Genomic DNA, 25,138 nt, shown 5'->3' with positions numbered 1-25,138 from the left:
GACATTTGCTTGAGTCTCAATACTTTGGGACAGACAGCTTTTTATTTTGGATGATTTCAAATTTACAGAAGTTGCAAAGGTAGCTCAGAGAGTTCCCATGACCCTGATGTTAGCACTGTACATGCCACAGCCGTGAGAACCTGACCCGCACACGCTGTTAGCGCAACACCAGGCATCACTTAGGTTCCGGTCCAGCTGTTTCCCACGAACGTCCTGTTTCTTTCTTTTTTTGTTTTTTTAATATATTTTTATTGATTTCAGAGAGGAAGGGAGAGAGGCAGAGAGAGAGAAAGAAAGAAACATCAACGATGAGAGAGAATCGTTGATCGGCTGCCTGCAACCTGGGCATGTGCCCTGCCCGGGAATCGAACCATGACTGTTGAAGTGTACCCCCATCTTACAAAGGACGCCTCAAGAAGTCGAATTATGGAGTCATTTATTAAAGGCCGGCGTCATACGAGGGAGCCATTCAGCACTCCAAACCTCGCAGCCCCGAACAGCTTGCCACCTCTGGCTTATATCGGCAGAATATCACAAAAGTATCGATTACATCTTTGGGTCTGGAATGAGGAACCTGTTTCTCGAAAAGCATTTTTACAGAAGCGAAATTGAGCAAGTTAGTTATCTAAAGTATCTACGAATCACTGAATCAACAGAAACACGTTATCTGGGACCACCGGGGCAATTTAGAATAATTGTGCTGTCCAGATTCCGGGACCACTGAGTCAACTGAAACTCGTTATCTGTAGCTACTGAGACAATGTAGGATAATTGGTTCCCAGAAGAATGTGCTTCGATGACCAGTGAGATCACAATCAATGGGATATTCAAACCATCATCAATGGAGTATTGGGATAGCATACATAAGTTCAGAAAAATCAAAATGACTTTCTATTGTTTTAGCAAACAAATAAGTACAGAAGCCAAACAGCAGTTTCTACCTGAGTTGATTGCTACCATACTTCATGACCTCCGGGTTCATAGGTGGACGCTCAACCCCGGAGCCACGCTGGCTGGGCATGCACGTCTCGTTTCTGTTCCAGGATCCAACCCAGACCGCCACACTGCATGTGGTCAGTGAGCTTTTCCGGTGGTAATGACAAACGCCACATAGAACGTGGGATAAAATATTGATGGTAGTGCTGAGTGAAAGAGTAAAGCGGGGGGCGGGGGGGGGTGGTTAGAGAGCAACCAAAGGACTTGTATGCACGCCTGTTAGCATAACCAATGGACACAGCACTGGGCGGTGGGGGCTTGCCCGGGGTGGGAATGGCGGTGGGGGGGGGGGGCGGTCAATTGGGGAAAAAGGAGACCTATGTAAAACTTTAGACAATAGCCGAAACCGGTTTGGCTCAGTGGATAGAGCGTCGGCCTGCGGACTGAAGGGTCCCAGGTTCGATTCCGGTCAAGGGCATGTACCTTGGTTGCGGGCACATCCCCAGTAGGGGGTGTGCAAGAGGCAGCTGATCGATGTTTCTCTCTCATCGATGTTTCTAGCTCTCTATCCCTCTCTCTTCCTCTCTGTAAAAAATCAATAAAATATATTAAAAAAAAACTTTAGACAATAAATAAATTAAAAAAAAAGAGTAAATGAGCGCGGAGGGGCATGACTGAAGCGTGTTGTACGAACGTGTTGGGTCAATCTGGGGGGGCAGGAGCAGCCCCCTCCCTTTTACTGACGGCGGAAGCCAGACTGAGGCAGCCTGGTGCCTGGGGCATCCCCGGTGTCCTTTTCTCTGGAAAACTGCTCCCGGTCCATATCCCACCCTGGAGCTGCCCGGATGGGTGCGCTCCGGCCCCTTGGCCTCCAGGTGCTGTTCCTGTTTCGGGCGCCCAGGACCCGGTGAGGCTAGACTTCCACGGACCCCTCGCCCTGCCCGCCGCCCCGCACCCCTTGCCTTTCCTCAAGATCACGCCCTCGCGCCCAGGGAAACTGCAGATGAAAGGAGAAATGAGTACTGTGACCTCCAGGACAAATTAGTTCGCCTTTCTGAAACGGGTCCACAGGCCACACACGGAATAGGGGCTCCTCCTCAGGTCACAGACGGGGACACGCAGGCCCAGAGGCCCAGGGGCCTGCCCCAAGTCAGAGTCACACTTGGTACCAGGCAACGCAAGAACTGGGTTCTTTTCCCTTCTCCCGCTCAAAGGAGGGAAAAGACGCGAAGGACGTTAAGTTGACCATTGGGCTATTTTCACGGCGCCGGCCTGGGCGTGGGGCACACTCACACTCTGACACCCCACCATCATCTCAGGGGCGTTCTCGTCTCCCCAAACGGAGGCTCAGGCCCCGTTCAACACCAACCCCCGTCTCCCAGCCACACCCCCTCCACCCAGTTCCTCTCTGGGACGGTTCAAACACTGCCAGCCAGCAGTGGCCCTCACTCCTGGCCATCGCCAAGCACAAATACAAGGTACAAGCTCAGCACCTGGCTCAGTGGGTGGAACGTCCTCCGTCCACCTAGAGATCGCTGCTTCCATTCGGGTCAAGGCACGTGTCAGGTGGCGAGCTCCGCCCGCAGGAGGCAGCGATCCATGATCCTCTCATCATTGATGTTTCCCTCTCCCTCTCCCTCTCCCTTCCTCTCTGAAATCAATAAAAATATCTATTTTTTTAAAAAAGAGATACAAGTACAAGATACTCTTCCCCAAGGGTCCAAACCCGAGCCAGACACGTCCAGCACCTGGTCCCCGGCACCTTCCAGAGCAGCCCCGCCCTCGCGCAGGCCCCGCCCCCGCACAGACCACGCCCACGCCGGGCCCGTCCACCCACGTGACCCACGCTCGCGCACGCGTCGGTGGGCGGGGCTTCTTCGCCCGCCCGCCCACCGTGACCCTCAGAATGGGGAGAGCGGGGTTCCCCACGCCGCGGGGTGCCCCGGCGTGCTCGGTGAAAGCAGCTCTCGCTTTTCAGTGGCACGGGGAAGCCGATGTGCTGGCCGGCCCGGCTCGCCAGGACTCCCTTTCCTCTTTCGGAGCCGTCCATTCTAGTGCCCCGTCAGTAGACGAGTCTAAACACGGACACGTGAAGGGGGAGCTTAGAAACATGGAAGCGAACCGGTTCGTCCGGCGGAAGGCTCACACCTCCCAGCCCGAGCAGGGTGTTGGACTTACGGGCTTTCCTAGGATTACTTTCCGAGTTAGGTTTTCGCCCCGTTCTGAATCCCAGGCTGACTTCTGGGACTTCCCTGCGGCGTCACAAATGGTTTAGGCCGCCGCCGCGGTGCCCGACGGGAGGAGGAGAGCGTGGCCGCCATGTTGGGCGAAACCATCCTTTCCCTTCCCCGAGGGGGGGACTTGCAGTCACAGTGAGTTTGCAGAGGGGCCTGCGGGGCTGTGGTGATGGCAGTTGAGCGCGCACTCGCAGGGGAGTCCCGTCCTGACCTTGGGTAGGCACTCCGCTGCCCCCTGAGTCTCCCGGCCGCTCAGGGAGGCGTCAGGGCGTGGAGCCCCCCCCGGCCCTCGTGGGACGGCCCGCCGCCCGCACATGGCCCGGCCGTCGGCGCGGGGCGGCCTGGGAGAGTCGGAAGCGCGGCGAGGCGGCAGCGGCGGGCCCATGCAGGACGCGGAGAACGTGGCGGCGCCCGAGGCGGCCGAGGAGCGGGCCGAGCCCGGACAGCAGCAGCCGGCCGCCGAGCCGCCGGGGGAGGAGCCGGCGCGGCCCGAGGGGCCCGGCGCGCAGGAGGCGGCGGACGGCGAGGACGAGGAGGCGGAGGCCGGGCCAGGCCCTGAAGTGCCCGCCGAGCCCGCGGCCGACGGGGAGGAGGCGGCCGGCGCGACCCCCGGCCCGTCCCCGCCGCCGCCCGAGGAGCCCCCCGCCGCCGCCCCGGCCGAGGACGAGGCCCCGGGGGAGCAGGCCCGGGACGCGGCGGCCGAAGCCCGGTCCGATGGGGCGGGCGGGGTGCAGGGCGGTCCCGCTGAGGACGCCGGCGTGGCCGAGAATGGGGACGCGGACGAGCCCTCCTTCAGCGACCCCGAGGACTTCGTGGACGACGTGAGCGAGGAAGGTGAGGCGCCGGGGTCCCGAACGCGGGAGTCAGGGGGGCGTGGGGTCCCCATTCTCCACCCGGCGCCCCGCTCGGAGGGGAGGTTCGCTGTGAGACCCCGGACTCCCTCCTTTTCCCCAGTAAGAGAGGGTGCGGGTGGAGACAACCCGGGGACCCGGCCATTCCCACCGCCAGGGCTTGGGAGGGTGGAGGGGGCCGGCGGCGCGGCGGCGGCCGGGGCGCAGTGAGGGTCGAGCGGCGCGGGACACCACGGGCCCGCGGTCTCCGGGCACAGCCTCCCCTGCAGGTGGGGTGCCGAGGGTCCAGCGACACCTGTCCAAGCTGAAGCCGACTCGGCGCGGACCCCTCGCGGTGGGAGGGACGCTGTTCTCGGAACCCGCGGCGGCAGGGCCACCGCAGAGCGCTCCTCGCCCGACCGCCCCGAGCCTGCTGGGCGGCCCTGCGGCCGGGAGGCAGGCCCCGCGAGGGTGTGGGTTACAGCTGGCTCTGCCTCCTTCCTACCCGGTCCAGCCTACAGGCCCCGCGGCTGCATCCGCCTGCGGGCCCCGCTCCTAACGTGACTGACTGTCAGGGCTGCTCCGCCCACGGCTCGGCTGTTCTGTTCCAGCCGTGGGAACGGCGCGGCTGGAGCGCATCGGGGGGCTCCCTGTGCACAGTGGGGAGGCGCACACAACGCACTGAGGTGGCAGTGCTGCCCCGAGAGAGGGAGATGCTGCCGCGCCAGGATGGGCTGGTGTTGACAGAAGTTTTTAGCTGTTGTGTCTGCTCACACGGAGGTGGAGACAGAATCATAAAGAACCTCAAGTGAAACGGAAAAGGAGTTTAGGAAACGGACGTAGAGCTGTCGACTCTAAACACGCTTAAAAGGCTTGCCTGTTGTCACTTGCTGTGTCGCCCTGGACAGATAGAACATGTCCGCGTGAGAAGCAGGAAGGGCTCGTCCTGGGAGCTGGGAGGGAAATGTGTGTGACCGCCCGGCAGGTCGCTGGGAATTGGCCGGGAGGAGTGCTGCGGGGACTCTGCTGCCCGGGCCGCCTGCTTTCTGCCACGCTGGTGGTGGTGCTGACTTATCGGTGCTCAATTGAGCTTTTGATCCGTTATAAATCGTGGTGTCGACTTCAGGGCCTATTTTGAGCCCTTCAGTACTTACTCCAAGTCAAAGCACTTTTGGAGCACACCTAATTCACACAAGACTTGAACGCGTGAGTTATTTCCAGAATTGTGATGTGACGGGGGATGTGACCTGAGCGCAAGGCTAGGTGACGGCTGGGCAGGCCTTTTGGAGCGCAGGGCATGGTGGGTTGTAGCCAGCGTGACCTGGGAGTGCTGGTCCTGGGAGCCAGCACTGAGCGAGCCTCCCTTTTCTCAAGGCCCCTGGTTGTGGTCGGTTGCTCATGTGTGTTTCGTACTTTGTGGGAAGAACTGTCCTGTCTGTGGGGAGCAGAGAGGGACACCTGGGTGCCACTTCTCTGGGAAATGCAGTCTGGGGAGCGCCCTCTCCTAGTCCCTGAGTGCGGCGCTGGGCTGTGCCTTGCCCCTCAGGCTGGGACGGCACGGCTGCGTCTTCTCGCCAGTCGCCCTGTAGCTTCAGTTCTCTGCCGCTGCCGGGCTCAGCCAGACGTGGTGAAAGTTTTCCCTCTAAATGTCTTCCTTTTGAGCTCATTAAGTACTATTTATGCTTCTGTTTGCTACTTAGTTTTGAGAATTGCTTCTTTCTATTTCTCCTGGAGCCAGATTGGGAATCCAGCACCAAGAACCAGATGTGCAGGCTGGTGACGAAGGAGGAGATGTGTTTGTGTGGTTGCTGACCTCCGTGCAGTGCATGGACAGACTCTTATAAAGGACACTCGTTCCCATAAAGACCTTGAGCACTGGGAAGGAGTGCACCGTGTGCGTCCACGCTGGCGTGTTTATTGTGACCCTTGTAAACTCAGAGCAGGCTTAACAGGCCACGTAATTGTGTGGTGCGGGAGCTTTAAAGAGCCCCGGATTGGGCTCCCGTCCTGTGGGGAGCCGTCGCCAGGTGTGGCTCTGACCTGCCTCTTTATTTCTCTTTGGTCTTAGTTTTTGTTTTTTATTTGAAATCTAAGTGGCAGTTCTTGTTTTTTTTTTAAGGTAACATTTTCAATATTTATAAAGGGTTGAAATGACTTAGAAATCCTATATAATAAAAGGCTAATATGCAAATTGACCGAACAACGGAATAACTGGCTTCTATGATGTGCACTGACCAGCAGGGGGCAGACACTCAATGCAGGAGCTGCCCCCTGGTGGTCAGTGCGCTCCCACAGGGGGTGTGCGCCTCAGCCAGAAGCCTCTCCCACCTCTGCAGCTCCGCTAAGCCATCAGTCGGACAAACCCTGAAGGCTCCTGGACTGTGAGAGGGCGGGGCTGAGGGGACCCCCCTCCGCCCAGCACACGAATTTTGCACACCGAGCCTCTAGTAGTTTATAACAGGGCATGTCTCTTGAAATTAAGACTCCTTTTTGAAAGGCCTTTGAACTTATTGAACGTGTCAAACACAAAAGTGAAGAGAATCCATCTTAAATTTTGAGAATGAAATGCAGCAAAGAATTTTTCTGACATGTTCTTTTGGCATGTTGAAATTCTTTTTTAAAAAAAATATATTTTATTGATTTTTTACAGAGAGGAAGGGAGAGGGATAGAGAGCTAGAAACATCGATGAGAGAGAAACATCGATCAGCTGCCTCCTGCACACCCCCCACTGGGGATATGCCCGCAACCAAGGTACATGCCCTTGACCGGAATCGAACCTGGGACCCTTCAGTCCACAGGCCGATGCTCTATCCACTGAGCCAAACCGGTTAGGGCTTGAAATTCTTTTTTTAACAACCCTCACTTGAGGACATAGTTTTCATTGATTCTAGAGAGAGGAAGGGAGGGAGAGAAACATCGATTGGTTGCCTCCTGTCTTTCGGATCTAATCCGCAACCTGGTGTGTGCCCTGACCCGGAATCAAACACACCACCTTTCGTTGTACGGGGGTACTCTGCCTCAACCGCCTGGTCCACACCAGGCAGGCTGGTATGTTGAAATTCTTAAAAGTGTGACAAAGAAGGTAGAGTGGTCCTGGCTGGTTTGGCTCAGTGGATAGAGCGTTGGCTTGTGGACTGAAGGGTCCCAGGTTCGATTCTGGCCTGGGGCACATGCCCGGGTTTCGGGCTTGATCCCCAGTGGGGGGGCGTGCAGGAGGCAGCTGACCAATGGTTCTCTCATCATTGATGTTACTATCTCTCTCTCCCTCTCCCTTCCTCTCTGACATCAGTAAAAAAAGAACAAGAGTGGCCCGCGGGTTCCAGAGCACACCTGTGGTTGAGATGACCCGGGCTGACACTGGCTCGCTGACTCTCACTCTCGGCCTGGCTGAGACGGACGCGGTTTTGGCGTGTGCTGTGATGGCGGCTCTGCAGGTGTCTGTTCTAACCCAGTGCTTTGCCATTTCACAGCTTCCTAGACAAGCTAACGAGTTTGTACAGAATTATTCAGAAAGAGAGCATTCGTGTCTGTCTCAGCCCCGTGTCCTCAGACAGAAAGGCTGTTGGGTAGCGAGCTGTTTTGTCTCAGACTGACTGGGAGGAACTGCCTGGTGGCCGGTGTCCAGCGGCGGTGGGTTGGGGAGGGCCTCGGGGGCAGTCCCCGCCCACTCCAGGTTTTCTGATTCCCGGGAAAGGCCTTCCTCTCGTTTGCATTCTCATTACTGAAAGTCTTTTTTATTTAAATTCATTTGAAATCTTCCCTTATTGCCAGGAACCTATGGACATGTCTGACTGTCCAGGGGAGTGTGAAGAGTTAAAACCTTCCTCCTCCTCTCACGTGTAAATGGAAGGCGAGCCAGGGCCAGGCTTCCTCTCCAGGTGCCGCGGCAGAGTCCTCTCCCTGCTTGCTGGGAGTTGGTCCGAGTGCGAGCTCACGGTCAGTAAGTCACCGGACACCTCTCTCTCGCAGAGTTACTGGGAGATGTGCTCAAAGACCGGCCTCAGGAGGCGGACGGGATCGACTCGGTGATCGTGGTCGACAATGTTCCTCAGGTGGGACCTGACCGGCTGGACAAGCTCAAAAATGTCATCCACAAGATCTTCTCCAAGTTCGGGAAAATCACCAACGACTTCTACCCAGAGGAGGAGGGGAAGACGAAAGGGTGAGTGGGACGCAGGGTTGCTAAGTGTCCTTCCTACTTCTGGTGTCAGGCCCTCCCACCCCTCCCCCACCTCCCCACCCCCCTCGGCGATCACCACGTGGCCCGAGTTCTCTGGCCTCCGCCTCATTCCGGTGGGTGCTCACTGCCTTCAGCTGAAGCTCCGCCGAGCAGCGCGTGGTCCTGGGCCGGTGCTTCTTCACTAGGGACAGGCCTTGGGGCTGCTGAATGCCCACGGAATCAGCCGGGGTTTCAACCTGTCAGAACAGCATAAAGGGGCCCACAGATCCGGAAGCTGGCAGGGTTTCAGGGAAATTTTACATGTGGTATTTTATCCCAAGACGCTTTATTTTTCATGTTTTAACATCACAAATGGGTGTATTTTTTACAGTCTAGGTGAAAGCACTGTGTCATTGCTTAATCAACTTTTTCTTTTCTGGTGTCACCTAGAATAGTGCCTCTTAAAAATGGTAGCTCATAGGCAGTCTTGCACTTTGCTTTTGAAATCCCATAGTAGGTCTTCTGTGTCAATAACATTTTAAATGCTGTGGCGTTCTGTCCCATCTCGGGACAGGCCATCTGTTTCCTAGCAGTTGGCATCAGTGTTTCCCAGGTACAAAGCCTCGCAGGTGTCCCCTTTGAGCAAGTGTGTTTGTTTCCTTGCTCTGGACCTAGGAGTGGGGTTGGGGTTGCCGCTGGGCGGTGTTGGCTCGTGACCAGGTGGTCACCAGAGGAAGGAGTGTCTAGTCCAGTGATGGCGAACCTATGACACGCGTGTCAGCACTGACACGCGTAGCCATTTCTGATGACACGCGGCCGCATGCCGAGGATGAAACATTTGCTGCTCCTGAGGATGAAACATTTGCGACTAGAGTCTTGGAGTTAGTTTTTTCCTCAAAGTGACACACTACCTGAGTTGTGCTCAGTTTTTTGGCGAAGTTTGACACACACCAAGCTCAAAAGGTTGCCCATCACTGGCCTAGTCAGACACTCTGTTTGCATTTCATGTAAATGTCAGTCTTTGAGAGGACAGGGTGAGGTGATCAACTTTGTTTAATTCAGATTTTGGAAACTACCTAGCATAGTTTAATTTATAAATACGTGGTCAAACACAGTGATGCTCCTACTGTTTTCTACGTGGAAACAAGTGGAAGGATACCTGTTATATTTTGTTTATAATGAAACACCCTTGAGAACCTTTGTGACTTTGCCTGTAATACAACCTAATACATAATATTCATGACTTTATTTTTTTTTAAGCATTCCAAATTCAGGGGGTGTTTTCGTTTTAAATTTTTATTGATTTTTAGAGAGAAAGGAAGGGAGAGGGAGAGAGAGAAACATCAGTGTGAGAGCTACACATCAATCAGCTGCCTCCTGCATGCCCTCTACTGGGGATCGAGCCTGCAACGCGGCGTGTGCCCTGACCAGGAATGGAACCAGCAACTCTTGGTGCATGGGATGGCACTCAACAGACTGAGCCACCCTGGCCAGGGCCATATCTTTATGACTTTAGGTTTTGTAACAACTTTGTGAAATAGTTGACATACAATAAACATGCCCAGTTTTAAAGTGTATGCTTTCGCACATTTTGACACACATTTTGGTCCATGAAACCATTACCACAGTCAAGCTACTGGATGTTTTGATGAATGAGGAGCTTCTGTGAGGACTTCATTCATGCTCAAGGAACTGCTCTGCCCGAGATTTGACTGCCTCGGACATGGCAGGGGCACGGTCCCGGGTGCATGCCGTGTTTGCAGCTGTGGAAGGTCTCGTGTGTGTTGAGCACGAGCACGCTAATCTTCATGTCCACGCATCGCCTCTTTCTCGCTGTAGCTACATTTTCCTGGAGTACGCGTCTCCTGCCCATGCCCTGGATGCCGTGAAGAATGCCGACGGCTACAAGCTCGACAAGCAGCACACCTTCAGAGTCAACCTCTTCACCGACTTTGACAAGTGAGCTCAGGCTCTGGCCGTGCGAACCTGGACGTTCATCCTGCGGATGGCCCGCTTCAGGGGGAGGGCTCTTGCCTTCTGGGTGGTCCCACCCTCTGTCAGACCATGCAGGACCATTTCACATCCCTGGCCCCTCACTCACACTGGCCAGTAGCACTCCTCACACCAGCACCCTCACTGGTATTACCAGTAAAGCTCATCCTTTCCCCTGCGGTGGGGTGGACAGCAGGGTGCAGGACAGCAGGTCCTCGAACATGGCGTTTCCTTACAGTGTTGATGAGCTGCCGTAGAAACTTACCATCAGTTATGTCACTTAGTGGATGTTAACTGAGGGCTGGCTGTACTGCCCCGGGCGGGGGTGGGGGAACCAGGGGGGAGCTGCCATTGTGACTGCTATTGGACCATTTCTCTTTCTCTTCCAGGTACATGACGATCAGTGATGAATGGGATATTCCAGAGAAACAGCCTTTCAAAGACTTGGTATGTGGATGAAATCGGTGTCTAAGTAGGTGAAGAAACGCTGGCTAGCCTCTTGGCTTGAGTGGGTGGGGGAGTTCCTGGGGCGTTGGAGATGCTGCCAGAATGTCCACCTCCGAGAGCAGTGTTAGAAGTGAGTGCGTTCCCAGGACAGTGCCCGCCAGCTGAGCCACTCTGGCCAGGGCTGTTCAGAAGGATTGTAAAAGCAGCATAGAACACAAAGGAACATGTGGGAGAGAGTTGTGGTTTGTGAAGAGTTTGTATTTTAGTACTGTGGCAAAAAGTCTCTAGCCTGAGTGTGTATGGGGAGCTCTTTGGTAGGCTATATAGACTTTTTTTAATCTTTTTTCCTTGGGGGGGGGGGGGTCTAACTGGCTTTAATCACAGTAGCTTATTTTTACCCTCTTCTCCTGACTTGACCAGTTTTTGAACAAAATCAAGTGATGTTGTGTTGGCACAATTGAACACAACGAAGTCATTTTTTATAAGACTTTGTGGCTTTAATTTAATATATCTGATTGCATCATTAATGCTCCAAATTCATTATCTCTTTATAGGAACTTTAGTTCCTTTGAACACTGGATAACAATCTAAAATGCTTAGAAAATGACCCTCCCAAAAAGACTTCAGGCCACTCTCTTACCAAATGGTAGAGTACTGACTTTTTTTTAGAATTAAAAATAGTTTCACTGTCAAAAGGAACATCTGAGATCAATTAACATGAGCAAATTTTGGAAGTTTTTAAAGTTTGATTTATTTCAGAGAAAAATGAAACAGTGTTAGAAGGTTATTTAAAATGATGTTAAATGAAGAAAGTAAGAGGCTACTTTTTATAAAATACAAATGTAGAGAGGGAAACATTTCTCAATTCATTTTCCATATAATGGTCACTAAATTGTCCCATGATCCCATGGCTAAGAACAATTTGTGGGACCTCTACTATTTATGCTGAGTCATTGTGAATAACAATATTAATCTAATTTTATTCTTTAGAAATTTAATGTATTGGTCACATTAATAACATCAACATCTGCTATCACTTATCTTTAAAAACTAACCAAAAATATCGCAAGTTCAGAAACATTTACTTCACACTAGCAGTAAGAATATGGTTTGAATTTTCTTTTGAGTGAAAAAGATAGAAAATAAAATTATTTTGCATTGTTAATTTGTAAATCGAATTGGAGCCAATTTGAATTTAGCTTCTCATTAATTTAGTCTTTCTGGGGACTCATTCCCTTTGTATCTACCAAATCTAGACTCTTTGGCCAAACACGTTGCTGTAAAGACCTCAAATGCTCCTCTTTTTTTTTTCTTCTTTTTTTAAAAATATATTTTATTGATTTTTTTACAGAAAAGGGAGAGGGATAGAGAGTTAGAAACATCGATCATCTGCCTCCTGCACACCCCCTACTGGGGATGTGCCTGCAACCAAGGTACATGCCCTTGACCGGAATCGAACCTGGGACCCTTGAGTCGGCAGGCCGACGCTCTATCCACTGAGCCAAACCGGTTAGGGCTAAATGCTCCTCTTTTTATTTAACGTGCTCACCCTGAGCGAAGCTCCTTGTGTTTTCTGATTTGATGCCACTTGTTAACTGTGTCCCAGTGACCCAGTCCTACTTGACTTGCTTAACTGCTCATCCATTTCTTGTTTTCTGTCCAAACAAATTTAAGAGTTATTACCAACTTCTTAGTGTTACAAAGAAGAATCTGTTAACCTAGGGTGGTAAAATATTTGTGATTGTCTTTTTTAAACCTAAAATCCTGTCTTACATTTCAGACCTAAACCAGCATTCATGAAAAGGACAGAGCCACTTTTATTTTAAATAGAGAAGCTAATACTTAACTCATTATCATTTTCATGATTAGGTTACTAACTAGCAGGAGAGGTGATGTTTTTAGGATTTTTAAAAAGTGAAATACCTTTTGCCGAAACCGGTTTGGCTCAGTGGATAGAGCGTCGGCCTGCGGACTCAAGGGTCCCGGGTTCGATTCCGGTCAAGGGCATGTACCTTGGTTGCGGGCACATCCCCAGTAGGGGGTGTGCAAGAGGCAGCTGATCGATGTTTCTCTCTCATCGATGTTTCTGGCTCTCTATCCCTCTCTCTTCCTCTCTGTAAAAAATCAATAAAATAAAGTGAAATACCTTTTATTTCTCTATAACATGTTTTTATTTTAGAGTTCAATAGCTATTTCTGTATCTGTTTCCATATCTTGTTACTGAATCATTAAAAACCTCCTCTTTAAAATTCATACTGTTTCAATCTATCTCTTACAAGTGTTAAATGTATGATAAAAGTAACTTATTTTAAAAGTTGTTTTCAGCTCCTGGATTTAGCTGCAATAAAAGCACCAATTTGTGGGTATTTAAGAAAACCTGGACAAAAACTCATACTTTAAAAGAAAAAAAGAAGTGCGTTTCTCTGATAAAAACTGACATGTTGCCTCCGCCCTCGGCCTTCCTCCAGGGGAATCTACGCTACTGGCTGGAGGAGGCGGAGTGCAGGGATCAGTACAGTGTGATCTTCGAGAGTGGAGACCGCACCTCCATATTCTGGAACGACGTGAAGGATCCCGTATCGATCGAAGAGAGAGCGGTGGGTGTTTGCTGCCACATGGGGAGGGAGCTGGGCACGAGAGCAGGTGAGGGGTCTTGGTCTCCAGGGTCCGTCTAGGAGTGTGCGCTTGGCTGTGCTGTTGATGGCGGCCTTGTTTTCTCCGCAGCGGTGGACAGAGACATACGTGCGCTGGTCTCCCAAGGGCACCTACCTAGCGACCTTCCATCAGCGAGGCATTGCTCTCTGGGGGGGAGAGAAATTCAAACAGATTCAGAGATTCAGCCACCCGGGGGTCCAGCTCATCGACTTCTCACCTTGCGAAAGGTAAGCCCGTGGGACAGTGCTGTTGGCATCGGTTCCCTTCAGCTCTCGCTGGCCTCCGGCAGAGAGTTCTTTCTTTGCAGCAGTTTCACCCTTAGAAACGACTGGAGGTCTCAGAACTCCTGGGTGCTCTGTGCCGAGCGCTCCAGTTCCCGTGTGGCTTCGTCGCTTTGTCATTTTCTTTCCAAATAGAGGAGCGGATGTTTCCATGAGACTTGGGGAGCAGGTGGAAGGATCATGTCCTTCTCCCCGAGTGCGTTTGCTGGGAATGGGAATTGTGCACGGCCGCGTGCACAGTGAACGGCAGGAGGTTTAACACCGGTCACTGTTAAAACTTCGCCATTGATCCAGTGATGTCCTTTGTAAAATTCCCCCTTCAGTTCAGGATCTAGTCCAGAATCATGTATTTCGCAGATTATTTTCTTGTGAACCAACATCTCTCCTGTGTGTGCTGGTCCGTGTAGCTTTGTGGGGGGAGTGGGTGGAACATGAGGACCTTGAAAGCCATGGCCCACAGCCACCCAGCATCCTCCTGGGTTGCAGGCTCGATCCCTAGTAGGGGGCGTGCAGGAGGCAGACGATGGAAGGTTCTCACTCATCAATGTTTCTTTCTCTCCTCCTCTCAAATAAAAAAGAAAAACTTACTTTAAGTAAATAAAACATGTCCTCCTGTTCAGATACCTGGTGACCTTCAGCCCCCTGATGGACACACAGGATGACCCTCAGGCCATCATCATCTGGGACATCCTCACCGGGCAGAAGAAGAGAGGCTTCCACTGTGAAAGCTCCGCTCATTGGCCGATTTTCAAGTAGGTGGATGGGGGGTGGGGGGGGGTGGGGGGGGGCTGGCGCCCTCGGGGCTGCTCGGGGGCAGAGCCTGCACTGGTCTCCTCGTCTCAGGTGGAGCCATGATGGCAAGTTCTTTGCGCGGATGACCCTCGACACCCTCAGCATCTACGAAACCCCTGTGAGTGATCGCTTCCCTTATCGCGGGGCGAGCTGGGCCGGCTCGGGGGGCTTTCCCTGGACCCGTGCGCGGTGGAGCCGTTTGTCTTGGGTCTGGTCGTGCTGGGCCAGCCCGTGTTGTGCTCAGAGGGTGGGGGCGGAGAGGTGGCTGGGAAACGTGGACGGTTTTCAGGGTTTGTCACCCTCTGTGCTCATGCACGCTCACGTCTGAACCTCTGGTTGCCTTTTTGTAAAAACATTGTGTGATTGAGACATTGGCCTGTTCAGAGTCACTGTGACCCTCGTTTTCCTGCAGTCTATGGGCCTCCTGGACAAGAAGAGCTTGAAGATCTCCGGCATCAAGTAAGCGGGGCTCCTCCAGCTGCTCCTCTCACTCTGTGGCTCATGCCACCTGGGCTCCGGGTCCCTTCCCCGCACAGGGTGCCTCCTGAGGGCCACACGGTGGCGCAGGGGTTCCACGGAGTGACAGGGCTCCATGCTACATGGTGTGGGGGGCGTTGGGTGAGTCCAGCTCCTCTGTCAGAGCGGCCCTTTTCCTCAGAAGCCTCTGGTGGGGCAGTGTCTGCCTGAAGTGCTGCCATGCAAGGCCACGTTTTTTATTCCTTCCCTGCCTTCTTTTTTATATAGATATATATTTTTATTGATTTCAGAGAGGAAGGGAGAGGGATAGAGTGGAAACATCAGTGATGAGAGAGAATCATTGATTGACTGACTCCTGCACACCCCCTACTGGGGAATCAAGCCTGCAACCCAGGCATGTGCCCTGACCGTGAATCGAACTGTGACCTCCTGGTTCATAGGTTGATGCTCAACCACTGAGCCACGCTAGCCGGGCCCTTCTTCTATTTTTGGGCAAAATTATGGCTTATGTTAAAAAGTCAGGACTTGGTTCTCATAAACGCAGAAGTAAAGATGCTGCTCACGGCACGAACTCACAGTCTGCCTCCAGCCGCTCCCCCTCCCTTGTTGCTGTGGGTTTCCCTCGGCTTCTACTGGGTCCTCGGAAGTCACAGAGCCCAGCCCGTCAGCCTCAAAGGGATGGAACCTGCTGGCAGCGCAGGGAGTGGTCGGGTGGGTGTGAGTGCTGGCGGAGGGGCTGTGGGCGGCACTGTCAGCACCTCCTCCCTGGCGGAGAGAGTTTAGGGTCGGGGCTGCCACAGGATGAAGTGACTGGCGATCCTCGGGCAGCACCAGGCAGTGCGCTCCCACGAAGGGTTGCTGCTGGGCCTCCGGACGGCCAGGCGCTCTGCCGTTGCCCCTGGTGACGGCATCCTGGTGACGGTGGTCTCCTTACTCGCAGAGACTTTTCTTGGTCCCCTGGTGGTAACATCATAGCCTTTTGGGTGCCCGAAGACAAAGATATTCCCGCACGGGTGACCCTGATGCAGCTGCCCAGCCGGCAGGAGATCCGAGTCAGGAACCTCTTCAACGTGGTGGACTGCAAGCTGCACTGGCAAAAGAACGGGGACTACCTGTGTGTGAAGGTGGACAGGACCCCCAAGGGCACCCAGGTGAGCGGGGTGCTGGGGGAGGCCTGGCCTGAATGTGTGGGTTAGGGCCCCGCCCACCTGATAGCGGGAGGAGGGAGCGGGCAGGTCGTAGAGAGAGCTCGGCCGCATCTAGCCAAGGAGCGTCCTTCATCCGTAACATTGAGTGGGTGAGACACTCACGTGGCTTAGAGTTAATGGGAACACAGCTGACCCTGAGCAGCACGGGGGTGGGTCGCGTGGCCCGCTTACACGTGGGCTTTTCCCAGCCGATACCCAGTCGCCTCCGTCCCCGGGTTTCACACCTGCAATCCCCCAACCGCAGATCAGCAGCAGCGTTGGGAGGGGCTGTGTGCGCGGGTCCTCGCCCTCGCCCTCGGGCTCGAGCAGCCGGAGGGCCCTGCAGGGCACTAAGGGGCGGCCAGTCTGTTTGGGGGAGTCAAGTGATGGTGGGTTTTTGACTGCGTGAGATTGGTGCCGCTCACCCCCAAGCTGTTCATGCAGGCTCCCGGCTCCCGCCCTCTTCTCTGGAGGCAAAGGGAATATATTGTTTCTCAATGTTTTTAAGCACAAAGAAGGGCCTTGGTTTGCATCACGTGATATTGAACTTCCCTAAGAAATTGCCTGCTTTTCCCTTCAAACGGAAGTATTGCCCTTCCCTTACAGAACTGTTTCATTGAGGGACAACCCACATCCCATAAAACTCAGCCTTCCAGGGACGGCTCAGTGGCTTTCACCAACTTGCGCGATGCAATCCCCACTCTCAATTCCAGAACATTTTCATCGCCCCAGACAGAAAGTCCACCCTGTTAGCAGCCCCCCACTCCTCACTCTTCACTCCCTTTCTGACACCCTGTTCTGCCCCCCCCCCACCCTCCCCCGTCCGGATCTTGGGATGGGTGCACTGCAAGGGAGTGGGCGCACAGTGTGGCCACCTTCCCTCTGCGTGTGGAGTCTTGCAGACGGGCTGCGGGGCAGATCCGTGGACTGTTTGCGTGTGATGTGACCTTTAGAGCAGTTCTTTATAGTAGAGTCTGGGCCAGTGTGTGTGTGTGTGTCTGTCCAGTTCTCCCGAGAGTCCCGTCCTGTGCCCATCAGCCCCTGGGGCCCTGTGTCATGAAGAGGGTGTTGGATCGCTCCACTTGTCCTTTACGTCTTCCTCACACTGAGGTCTCCACATTGTCACACCCCCCCGCCTTTTCTTTAACAGGGTGTTGTCACGAACTTTGAAATTTTCCGAATGAGGGAAAAGCAGGTCCCTGTCGATGTGGTGGAAATGAAAGGCAAGTTCATTGGAGCCCTCCGCGCTGAGTGTCCTTGGGTGGGGCTCACAGTGGCCGTGGGACCTGGTGTGAATGCCTGGCTGGGGCGGACGCCAGGACAGGCTGCGGCAGTGACCTGAGGGCGTGGGGCTCAGCTACGGAGCGTGGCTGTAAGGTCAGGAGTTTTGTCCTTTCCAACTTCACTCTCGTAACCTTTCCAGTGGCCAAGGGAAGCTGCCCCGCTTTTCTCCCCACGGTGCCTGCTCGCCGAGCACGGGAGTGGGGTTTCTGGCCGAGGATGTGGGGAGGCGCGTCTCATGCTGCGTGCGGCTGCGGCACAGCTAGCTGCAGCGCTCATCGCACCTGCGTTTCTGTGAGGACCTTCGGGTCCTCGGGACCTGCCCAGGCTGTGTCTCTGCCTTCCGGTGGCAGTTCGCCTGCGTCCTGTTCCGTTTCTGTTTTGCTGGAAAGAGAAACAGGAAGGGAAGGGGAAGCACAGAGAGGAGAACGTGTAAGGCCCAGCCTCCTGCCCTGGGAGGCGGGCAGCCCTTCACGAGGCCCTGGGACCCTGCGTGCCACGGAGTGTAGGGAAGGACACGGCCACAGGCCGCACAGCCCACCGGCAGGCGGGCCTTTCCACCCGGCCAGGAGGGGCGCGTGGGCCAACGTGCTGCTGTGGACTCCGTGCGGTGGCCTTCGTTCCTCTGCTGCTCGGGGTCCTTTTAGTGAGCGTGAGAACCGGCTGCAACTGACCGGTGCTGTCTCCTCACAGAGCCCATCATCGCCTTCGCCTGGGAGCCGAACGGGAGCAAGTTCGCGGTGCTGCACGGAGAGGCCCCCCGCATATCCGTGTCCTTCTACCACGTGAAGAGCAACGGGAAGATCGAGCTTATCAGTAGGTGGCCTTGCCTGTCTTGTGTCTTGTAGGGGTGAGGCAGTCGCCATGTGGGGGACCTGCCTGGGCAGCTGCGCAGGCCTGAGCCCGCCGCTGGGAGACCCATTGTGGTCACGTGGTTCCGTGGGCGTGTCACTTCCATGGACAGGCGGGGCCTGGGGGCTCCCTCACACGTCAGTGTCTGCACTTCAGCTTCCTGCCCTTGGCGTTGAGAGGATAAGGCTGCTTTCTCTGAGCTTTGGGCACGTGCCAGGCCTTAGCCCCTCAGTCCTGGCTGCACACCAGCCCTGGCGCCTGCACCACAACTTCTCTCAGCCCCTTCTTCCTTCCTTCCTTTCAGAAATGTTTGACAAGCAGCAGGCCAACACCATCTTCTGGAGCCCCCAAGGACAGTTCGTGGTGCTGGCCGGTCTCAGGAGGTGGGTGTCCGCTGATCCCCGAGCAGCGCTCTGGGCCGCTGCACAGACCCCAACCCCAACCCCAGTCCACGCCTCCTGCGCTGGTTCCGATTGGTGACCGCTGAATCCTCGAGATCTTGAGTTCTCGTGTGCAAGGGCCGTCCAGCCTCAGTGTGTGGGCGGACGGTGCGCAGTGTTGGTGCTCCCTCCGGACTTGGCCCAGGCGTGACCGTGCTCTCGTGGCGGCCCGCTCAGTCCCCTGCCCCTGCTTAGCTGCTCCCCCAGCACACCGTGGGGGCGAGACCCTCAGCGTGCTGCCCGTGCGCGCAGGCGCTCCGGCGGCTGTCCCCGCTGTGGTTCCGGAGGCTCGGGCACACAGCTGGCCTGCTCCATGAAATGTGCTGCAGACACACAGGCTGGTCCTGGGCCCGACAGCTTTCAGCAGCGTCCTTGTCTGCTCAATGTCCACGCTAACAGCAAGGCAGCGGTTAGGGGACGCCCTGGACCCTCCCCTGGGGCCTCCCTGGGCCCTGGAGCATGGGGAACTGTGCGTGGGAGGCTCCTGGTGAGGACGTCTGTCTGTGTGTCTCCCCAGCATGAACGGCGCCCTGGCGTTTGTGGACACGTCGGACTGCACCGTCATGAACATTGCAGAGCACTACATGGCCTCCGACGTGGAGTGGGACCCGACTGGGCGCTACGTAGTCACCTCTGTGTCCTGGTGGAGCCACAAGGTATGGGGACCGAGCCGCCTCACTGTGAGATTAAGTGGTGCTGGGCTGGTGGCTGACTCCTCGGGTGGGCGGGCATTGCTACTGATGCCACGGTTATTGATCCTTTGGGCCCAGCGCCAGCTGCCTCAGTGTAGAAGCTTATCGACTCACGAGGGGGGTGTTCAGTCAGTACCATAGTGGGCAGTGCCCAGCAAACAGCATGGCTCAGCCTCGCCCACCTGCACGTGCGGGGAGCACTCGCGTGGCCTGCAGCGGGCAGTCGCACCGCTGTCCAGCTGTGGACGTCAGAGAGGAGCACGCCGGGCGCACTAGCCCTGGGAGGGTCCAGAGCTTGGAACTCGGTTTCCCCCGAGTGCGGATCACTCCCGCACCGTGACGCTCGGGCCGTCTGTCCCTGACCAGAGCGCCTGAGGCATCAGCCTTTTCCATAAAAGGTGGGCGGTCCCTGGCTGCGCTCTCCCGAGTCAGGCCCCGTCTTCCCTGCACCAGCCGGGTCTCAGTGTGGGCTTGGGTGTACAGCTTTCCGGTCAGCAGCCTCCCCTGTGGTTCGGAATTCACCCAGGCCGCTCGCTGTGGTGCGCGTGGAGGGGCGTGTCCCGGGTGCTTGTGTGCTCCCAGCAGCTACTTCTCCCGAGCAGTTCTTGGTTTGGACCGTCATCTGGTCGCCCCGCCTGTGGTCACATCCAGGTGATCCGGTTGAGTGAAGTCATGAACTCTCAGGAACGCGGGCTTGGTGAACACGCTGCAAAGCGGGTCCTTACGTCCTGACCAGGACCTCAGCTCTGCCCACTCACCTCAGCAGGCCGCCTCGGCGCGCCGTTAAATTGGACGTGCTCCCCAGTGCTGCCTGGCAGGGTTGCAGCAGAGTGAGGCAGGCATGGCACCAGGGACCGTGTCCCCGGCTAACGCCAGCAAAGGCACCATCTGCCTGCAGACAAGTGTGGAGTGAGAGGCTTTTAAAAAAAAAATACATAATTTTGTTGGTTTCAGACAGAAGGGAGAGAGAGAATCATGAATCCGCTGCCTCCTGCACACCCCCCACTGGGGATCGAGCCCGTAACCCAGGCCTGTGCCCTGACTGGGAATCAAACCGTGACGTCCTGGTTCGTGAGTTGACGCTCAACCACTGAGCCACAGCGGCCGGGCCTGGAGTGAGGTGGGCTTGCTGCTCCGGCGCCTGCGGACCCGTCCCTGGGGCTGCAGGACCGCCTGTCCTCTTGCAGGTGGACAATGCGTACTGGCTGTGGACCTTCCAGGGCCGCCTCCTGCAGAAGAACAACAAGGACCGCTTCTGCCAGCTGCTGTGGAGGCCGCGGCCCCCCACGCTCCTGAGCCAGGACCAGATCAAGGTCTCTCTCCAGCGGGTGGAGGCGGGCCAGGGGGGCAGTGAGGAGTAGCAAGGTGACATCTGGGGACCCTGGGAAGGGATGCCCGAGCAGGAACCACCGAGCGGGGAGAGCAGTTTAGGGTAGTCGCTGGGCCTCAGGTCCCGCAGCACCACTCTAGGACATGGGCGTGAACTGGGGCGGGGGGCTGTGCATGGGGTTCACGTCGCATGGGGAGCTCTGCTGATGGGAGGGGTGTGAGGACGAGGCTGAGAGGACGGAGCCCGGGAAGGGAGGACAGTCCCGCGGCTGCGAGACCTGAGAGCCAACGCCCGGCCACGCTGAGTGCCGTGGAGTCTGCCCATCCGTCGCTGGGGTGTCATTCCATGTTGGCAGCGTGGACGGTGCATTAGCGGGTCTTGCTTCGCGTGTGTAATCCTGAGGGACCTGTCTTTGTTTCAGCAAATTAGAAAAGATCTGAAGAAATACTCCAAGATCTTCGAACAGAAGGATCGTCTGAGCCAGTCCAAAGCCTCGAAGGTCAGCGTGGTCCTCGGACTGGTAGAGGCCGCAGATGGCTGCCGCCCCTCACGGCAGAACGGGGCCAGCGTCAGCTGTGGGGAGGGAGGGGTTCCCTGGGCAGTCACTGCTCCATGGAGGTGCTCCCTGTGCCGCCTGCAGGTGGGGGCAGTTGGGGGAGGAGAGGGAGAAGGAGCACCCCCACCGCTCCTGTCCTGGCGGTCGCTTTAAGGGCAGTGTCCCTGCGTCGTCCGGCAGCTGCTGCTGACACGGCCCTCCTGGTCCAGCAAGGTTGGGAGGGTGCTGGGTGCAGTGCCAGCCTTAACCCCGCCCCGCCCCTAGGAACTGGTGGAGAGGCGGCGCACCATGATGGAGGACTTCCGGAAGTACCGGAAAATGGCCCAGGAGCTCTACATGGAGCAGAAGAACGAGCGTCTGGAATTGCGAGGAGGTAACTGAGTGGGGATCTGCTTCTGAAGCTTGTTTGTTCAGCCGCTTTCCTCCTCGGTGCCTGTGACGTTCCTTCATGGGCTTCTCAGCACACGCCGTGTCCCGGTTCTCGTCAGCAAAGGCAGGTCCGCGCTGCCTTCCCACCCGCTCGTGCCCGCAGCCCCGGTGAGGGCCGTGGTCCGCGCCTCCTGGCTGTGCGCGTGCTCCCTGAGGCTGCGGCCGGCACCGCCTGCCCCGCTGTCGCTCTCCTGTTCTCCTCTAGGCGTGGACACCGACGAGCTGGACAGCAACGTGGATGACTGGGAGGAGGAGACCATCGAGTTCTTTGTCACGGAAGAGATCATCCCCCTGGGGAGTCAGGAGTAACCGACCGCACTGTGGTAAGACCTCGCGCAGGCAGCTGCCTCCTGTCGGCCCGCAGGTTAGCCAGAGTCTCGGTCACGGTGACGCAGGAAAGTCCATTTCACGGGCTCAGGTCAGGGACGTCCTCGCGTGTGCACTGTGACGGTGAGGTGCAGCTGGAGCTCCAGGGCGGGCTGGCCCTCGGGTGCCCCGTGCCCATCCCCGGTGGGTCTGACACGACAGTCTTCGGAGCCCCGTCGTCGGGTGTGGCAGGGACTCTGCTGTGAGGAAGGGCCCAGAGGCCTTGCAGCTGGAGCCGTGGGTCAGGGGCGGGGCTTGGGGTGCAGGCAGTGCTGCCCCAGGCGGAGGAGTGACTGGTCATCCTCCGATGGCTCCACCGGCCGGACTGCTGCTCACAGCCCGGCGCCAGGCCAGGCCAGGGCTGCCTCCTCCTGCTGCCCCTGACACGGGCCTGTGCGTGGAGGACAGAGAGTAAGCCGTGTCCCCTCCTTGCAGCGCCACCTCGTGCCGGAGCCAGGCGTCCCTGCAGCCTGCTTGGTGCCTGCGTCCCTGTGCTTCCGCTCTGACCGCGCCCCGGGAGCCGTCTCCAGAGCTGTGCCTTTACCTGGTGTCCAGCGGGCGCCTGAGGCACTGCTTCCAGCCTTTTCCTGTGGGTTTCCGAGTCACCGCGTGTTTGTCACAGAGACTCCCGTGCGGAGCTGCGCTGGGCCTCCTGCTGCTGCACCACCCAGGCGGCTGTCCCCTCGGCCTCCCTGCGGGGACTCTGCCTGGGGCGTGGGCAGCAGCTGGGAGCAGTGCGCCCTGTCCCTGTGCTCGGGCACCGCATCGTCTGGTCCCGCATCCAGGCTGTGGCAGGGTCTCGATGGAAATAAAGCAAACCTGTAGGAACAAGTCGTCTGTCTTTGTTTTTAAACATAGGTAGCGACCGCGCTCTGGTGCCTCTCCCTACCCCTGTGGGGCTCGGCCCCTCGGTCACGTGCTTGCCCCTCGGTCACGTGCTCGCGCAGGCGTGGCAGGCTGGGATGCACCCCGTGGTTGTGTCCTGTGCAGCTGAGCGCTGGGTCGGAGTGCCCTGCCCAGCCGTCCGGAAGCAGTGTCTCCAGGTTCTCCATGCTTGTCATTTCCCGGACGTGAGGGGACCTTCCACCTTCCCTGGGAGGCGTGTCGAGTTGTCGCTTTAGCTGCTATTCTATGGTCCTCCGATGACTGAGGGGAGTGAGCAAAGCCGTGTGGTTTCGGCCCATTGCGTGGGCTGGCCTGCTGCCCAGCGTGGCCTGTCCGACCGCAGGCGCTTGTGTGTGTTCGCAGAGCCTCAAGTCCCCAGGCGTACGCTCTCGGCTGCAGTGCGGTCATTCTTGTTCCTCTGGTCTTCAGGGAGCCGACGGTGCAGGTGCCGCCTTCCTGCCGGAGCAGGAAAAGGCACAGAAGTTAACGGATTCCAACGCTTTTGAAGGACTGACTTCATGCCTTGAGCTCACTAGTTGTCATTGTTTTCCATAAGTTGTCAATAAAGACGTCCTGAAACACTGCTTGCTCTAATCCTCTGCTGCAGACACGGTTTCCCAGCTGGCCTGTGGGGAGTTCCTGGCCCATCAGTGGAGTGGGGTGGGATGGGGTGGGACGGCCCCTGGCCCAGAACCTGGACACCTGGGCTCCAGCAGCGTCCTGACGGGTCAGGCTGGTGCTTCGTGGCAGGGGACGGATCCTGGAGCCCAATGAAGGAACCGTGGATGAGCCCCACACCACTCTGCCCAAGACCACGTCTGGTCTGCGGCCGGAACGCGGGGTGCCCTTGAGCAGTCGACCTGGGGCCCAACCCCTGGAGGACCCTCTGGCCCCAAGGCCCTGTGGTTGGGGTTTCTGACCTGAACTTGACAGTCTAGGTCTCTGGTTCACAGCAAGTGCAGGAGTGACGGGCGGTTCGCACCAGCGTGGGCTGCCTGTGGCCAGGGACCTGCGAGTCTGCCATGCGGTCAGGGCCTGACCTGCAGGCAGCGGCATCCCTGGAGGCGCTGTGGGAGAGGAGCAGGCGTTCGTGCACTCAGGCCACAGCCGGACAGGGCGGGCCACGGGCAGCAACCATGTCCTCGTCCCCCAGCCCGAGGGCACTGCAGGTTGCTTTAGAAACCCGGGGGAAGCGCTCACAGCTGGGAGCATTTCACTGCATGTCAGCGGGTGGCTTCCATCCCCCTTGCCCTGGGAAAGCTGCAAGCCCACGCTGGGGCAGGGCCAGGGCCAGGCAGGCTCACCTGTGGAGCAGGTGCCGTGGGGGCAGAGGAGCCTGGGTTGCCATGGCATCAGATTAGTGCATAGTCAAAGGCTGGCGCTGTAACCGTGTGCCTGGCGGGCAGCCAGCCTGTACCCACCGGGCCTGGGCCACCTGGCTGCTTGGGGCCCACCTGCAGCACGTGGGCAGCCCAGCATCCCCGAGGGGCCCCTGGGGCACTGATGTCACCAGGGCCACCAGGGCGGGGCCGGTGACGCACTGCAGGTCTGTGCAGCCCAGGGAATAGGGAGCAGTCACCACCGCTGTGTGCCCTCTCACCCCACTGCAGGTCTGTGCAGCTGGACAGCGGGGAGCAGACACCGCTGGCTCTGTGCCCGCCCCTCCCCAGCCCGGGCAGCCCTGCCATGAGGGACATGGAACCCAAGGACCAGCAGCTCACGGTGAGTGTCCCTTGTGTGGCTGAAGCCGTGGGGCTGTGTCCCCGAGGCTGCCTCCCACTCCTGGCTGCCTGCTGACCTCCGCCCCCACGCCCAGCCCGTGCAGGCCCGCCCGCCTGCCCTCATGGGGATTGCCCTCATGGGGCGTAGCGACCCCTTCTCCAGACACCCCTTCACTCCCTGCCTCTGACTCTCCCTCCCCGGGGACTCAGTGCCTGGACCAGGGACCCCCAGACGGGGTGGGGTAGGCCCTCCACCTGGCCCCGTCCAGGCCCTGCGAGGCCTGACCAGACCCACCTGCTGGGTCACTGGAACCTTGGCCCGTTTGCCCGTTGTGAGCTGGAGCCAGGGACTTGCCCACACCCGTAGGCTGGTTACAGAGCAGCCATGACTGTCCAGGCAGGAGCCCAGCTTCTGTGTCTCCCAGGAGGACGGTCCCGTCTTAAAGAGAAAGCAGGGTGGGGTGGGGGCACGGCTCACACAGGGTGGAGGAGGATTTGGGGCCCTGGTCTGCGATTCCACAGGGCTCCCTAGGGCTCCCTTAGGGGGTGGGGCGTGCAGAGGGATGGGCCATGGAGCCGAGGGCCAGGTGAG

At 57.0% G+C, this 25,138-nt stretch overlaps 2 protein-coding genes across 2 annotated transcripts in view; both read left to right on the top strand.

Moving 5' to 3' along the window:
- Positions 1 to 3,479: 3,479 nt before the first annotated feature.
- EIF3B (eukaryotic translation initiation factor 3 subunit B) lies at positions 3,480 to 23,350 on the top strand. Its single transcript, XM_079772350.1, has 19 exons — positions 3,480 to 4,007; positions 7,974 to 8,166; positions 10,003 to 10,122; positions 10,545 to 10,602; positions 13,071 to 13,199; positions 13,327 to 13,484; positions 14,159 to 14,290; positions 14,382 to 14,448; positions 14,743 to 14,789; positions 15,748 to 15,958; positions 17,145 to 17,217; positions 17,969 to 18,091; positions 18,432 to 18,510; positions 19,085 to 19,223; positions 20,447 to 20,572; positions 21,011 to 21,088; positions 21,410 to 21,518; positions 21,780 to 21,897; positions 22,376 to 23,350. The coding sequence occupies exons 1-18, from the start codon at positions 3,488 to 3,490 to the stop codon at positions 21,881 to 21,883; spliced, it is 2,466 nt and encodes an 821-aa protein (XP_079628476.1). The 5' UTR covers positions 3,480 to 3,487; the 3' UTR covers positions 21,884 to 21,897; positions 22,376 to 23,350.
- The window catches only part of LOC307099108 (kinesin-like protein KIF19), a gene marked incomplete at both ends in the record, with an annotated part of 27,051 nt that continues 24,160 nt past the window's right edge, over positions 22,248 to 25,138 (top strand). Inside the window, 2 exons of the mRNA XM_079770297.1 lie at positions 22,248 to 22,351; positions 24,436 to 24,547. Of these exons, the coding sequence (XP_079626423.1) occupies positions 22,248 to 22,351; positions 24,436 to 24,547 (216 nt within the window). The remainder of the gene's footprint in view (positions 22,352 to 24,435; positions 24,548 to 25,138) is intronic.

The sequence above is a fragment of the Cnephaeus nilssonii genome (genome assembly GCF_951640355.1).
Source record: "Cnephaeus nilssonii genome assembly, chromosome: 5".
NCBI lineage: Eukaryota > Metazoa > Chordata > Mammalia > Chiroptera > Vespertilionidae > Cnephaeus > Cnephaeus nilssonii.
This window is presented reverse-complemented; position numbering and strand designations above follow the sequence as displayed.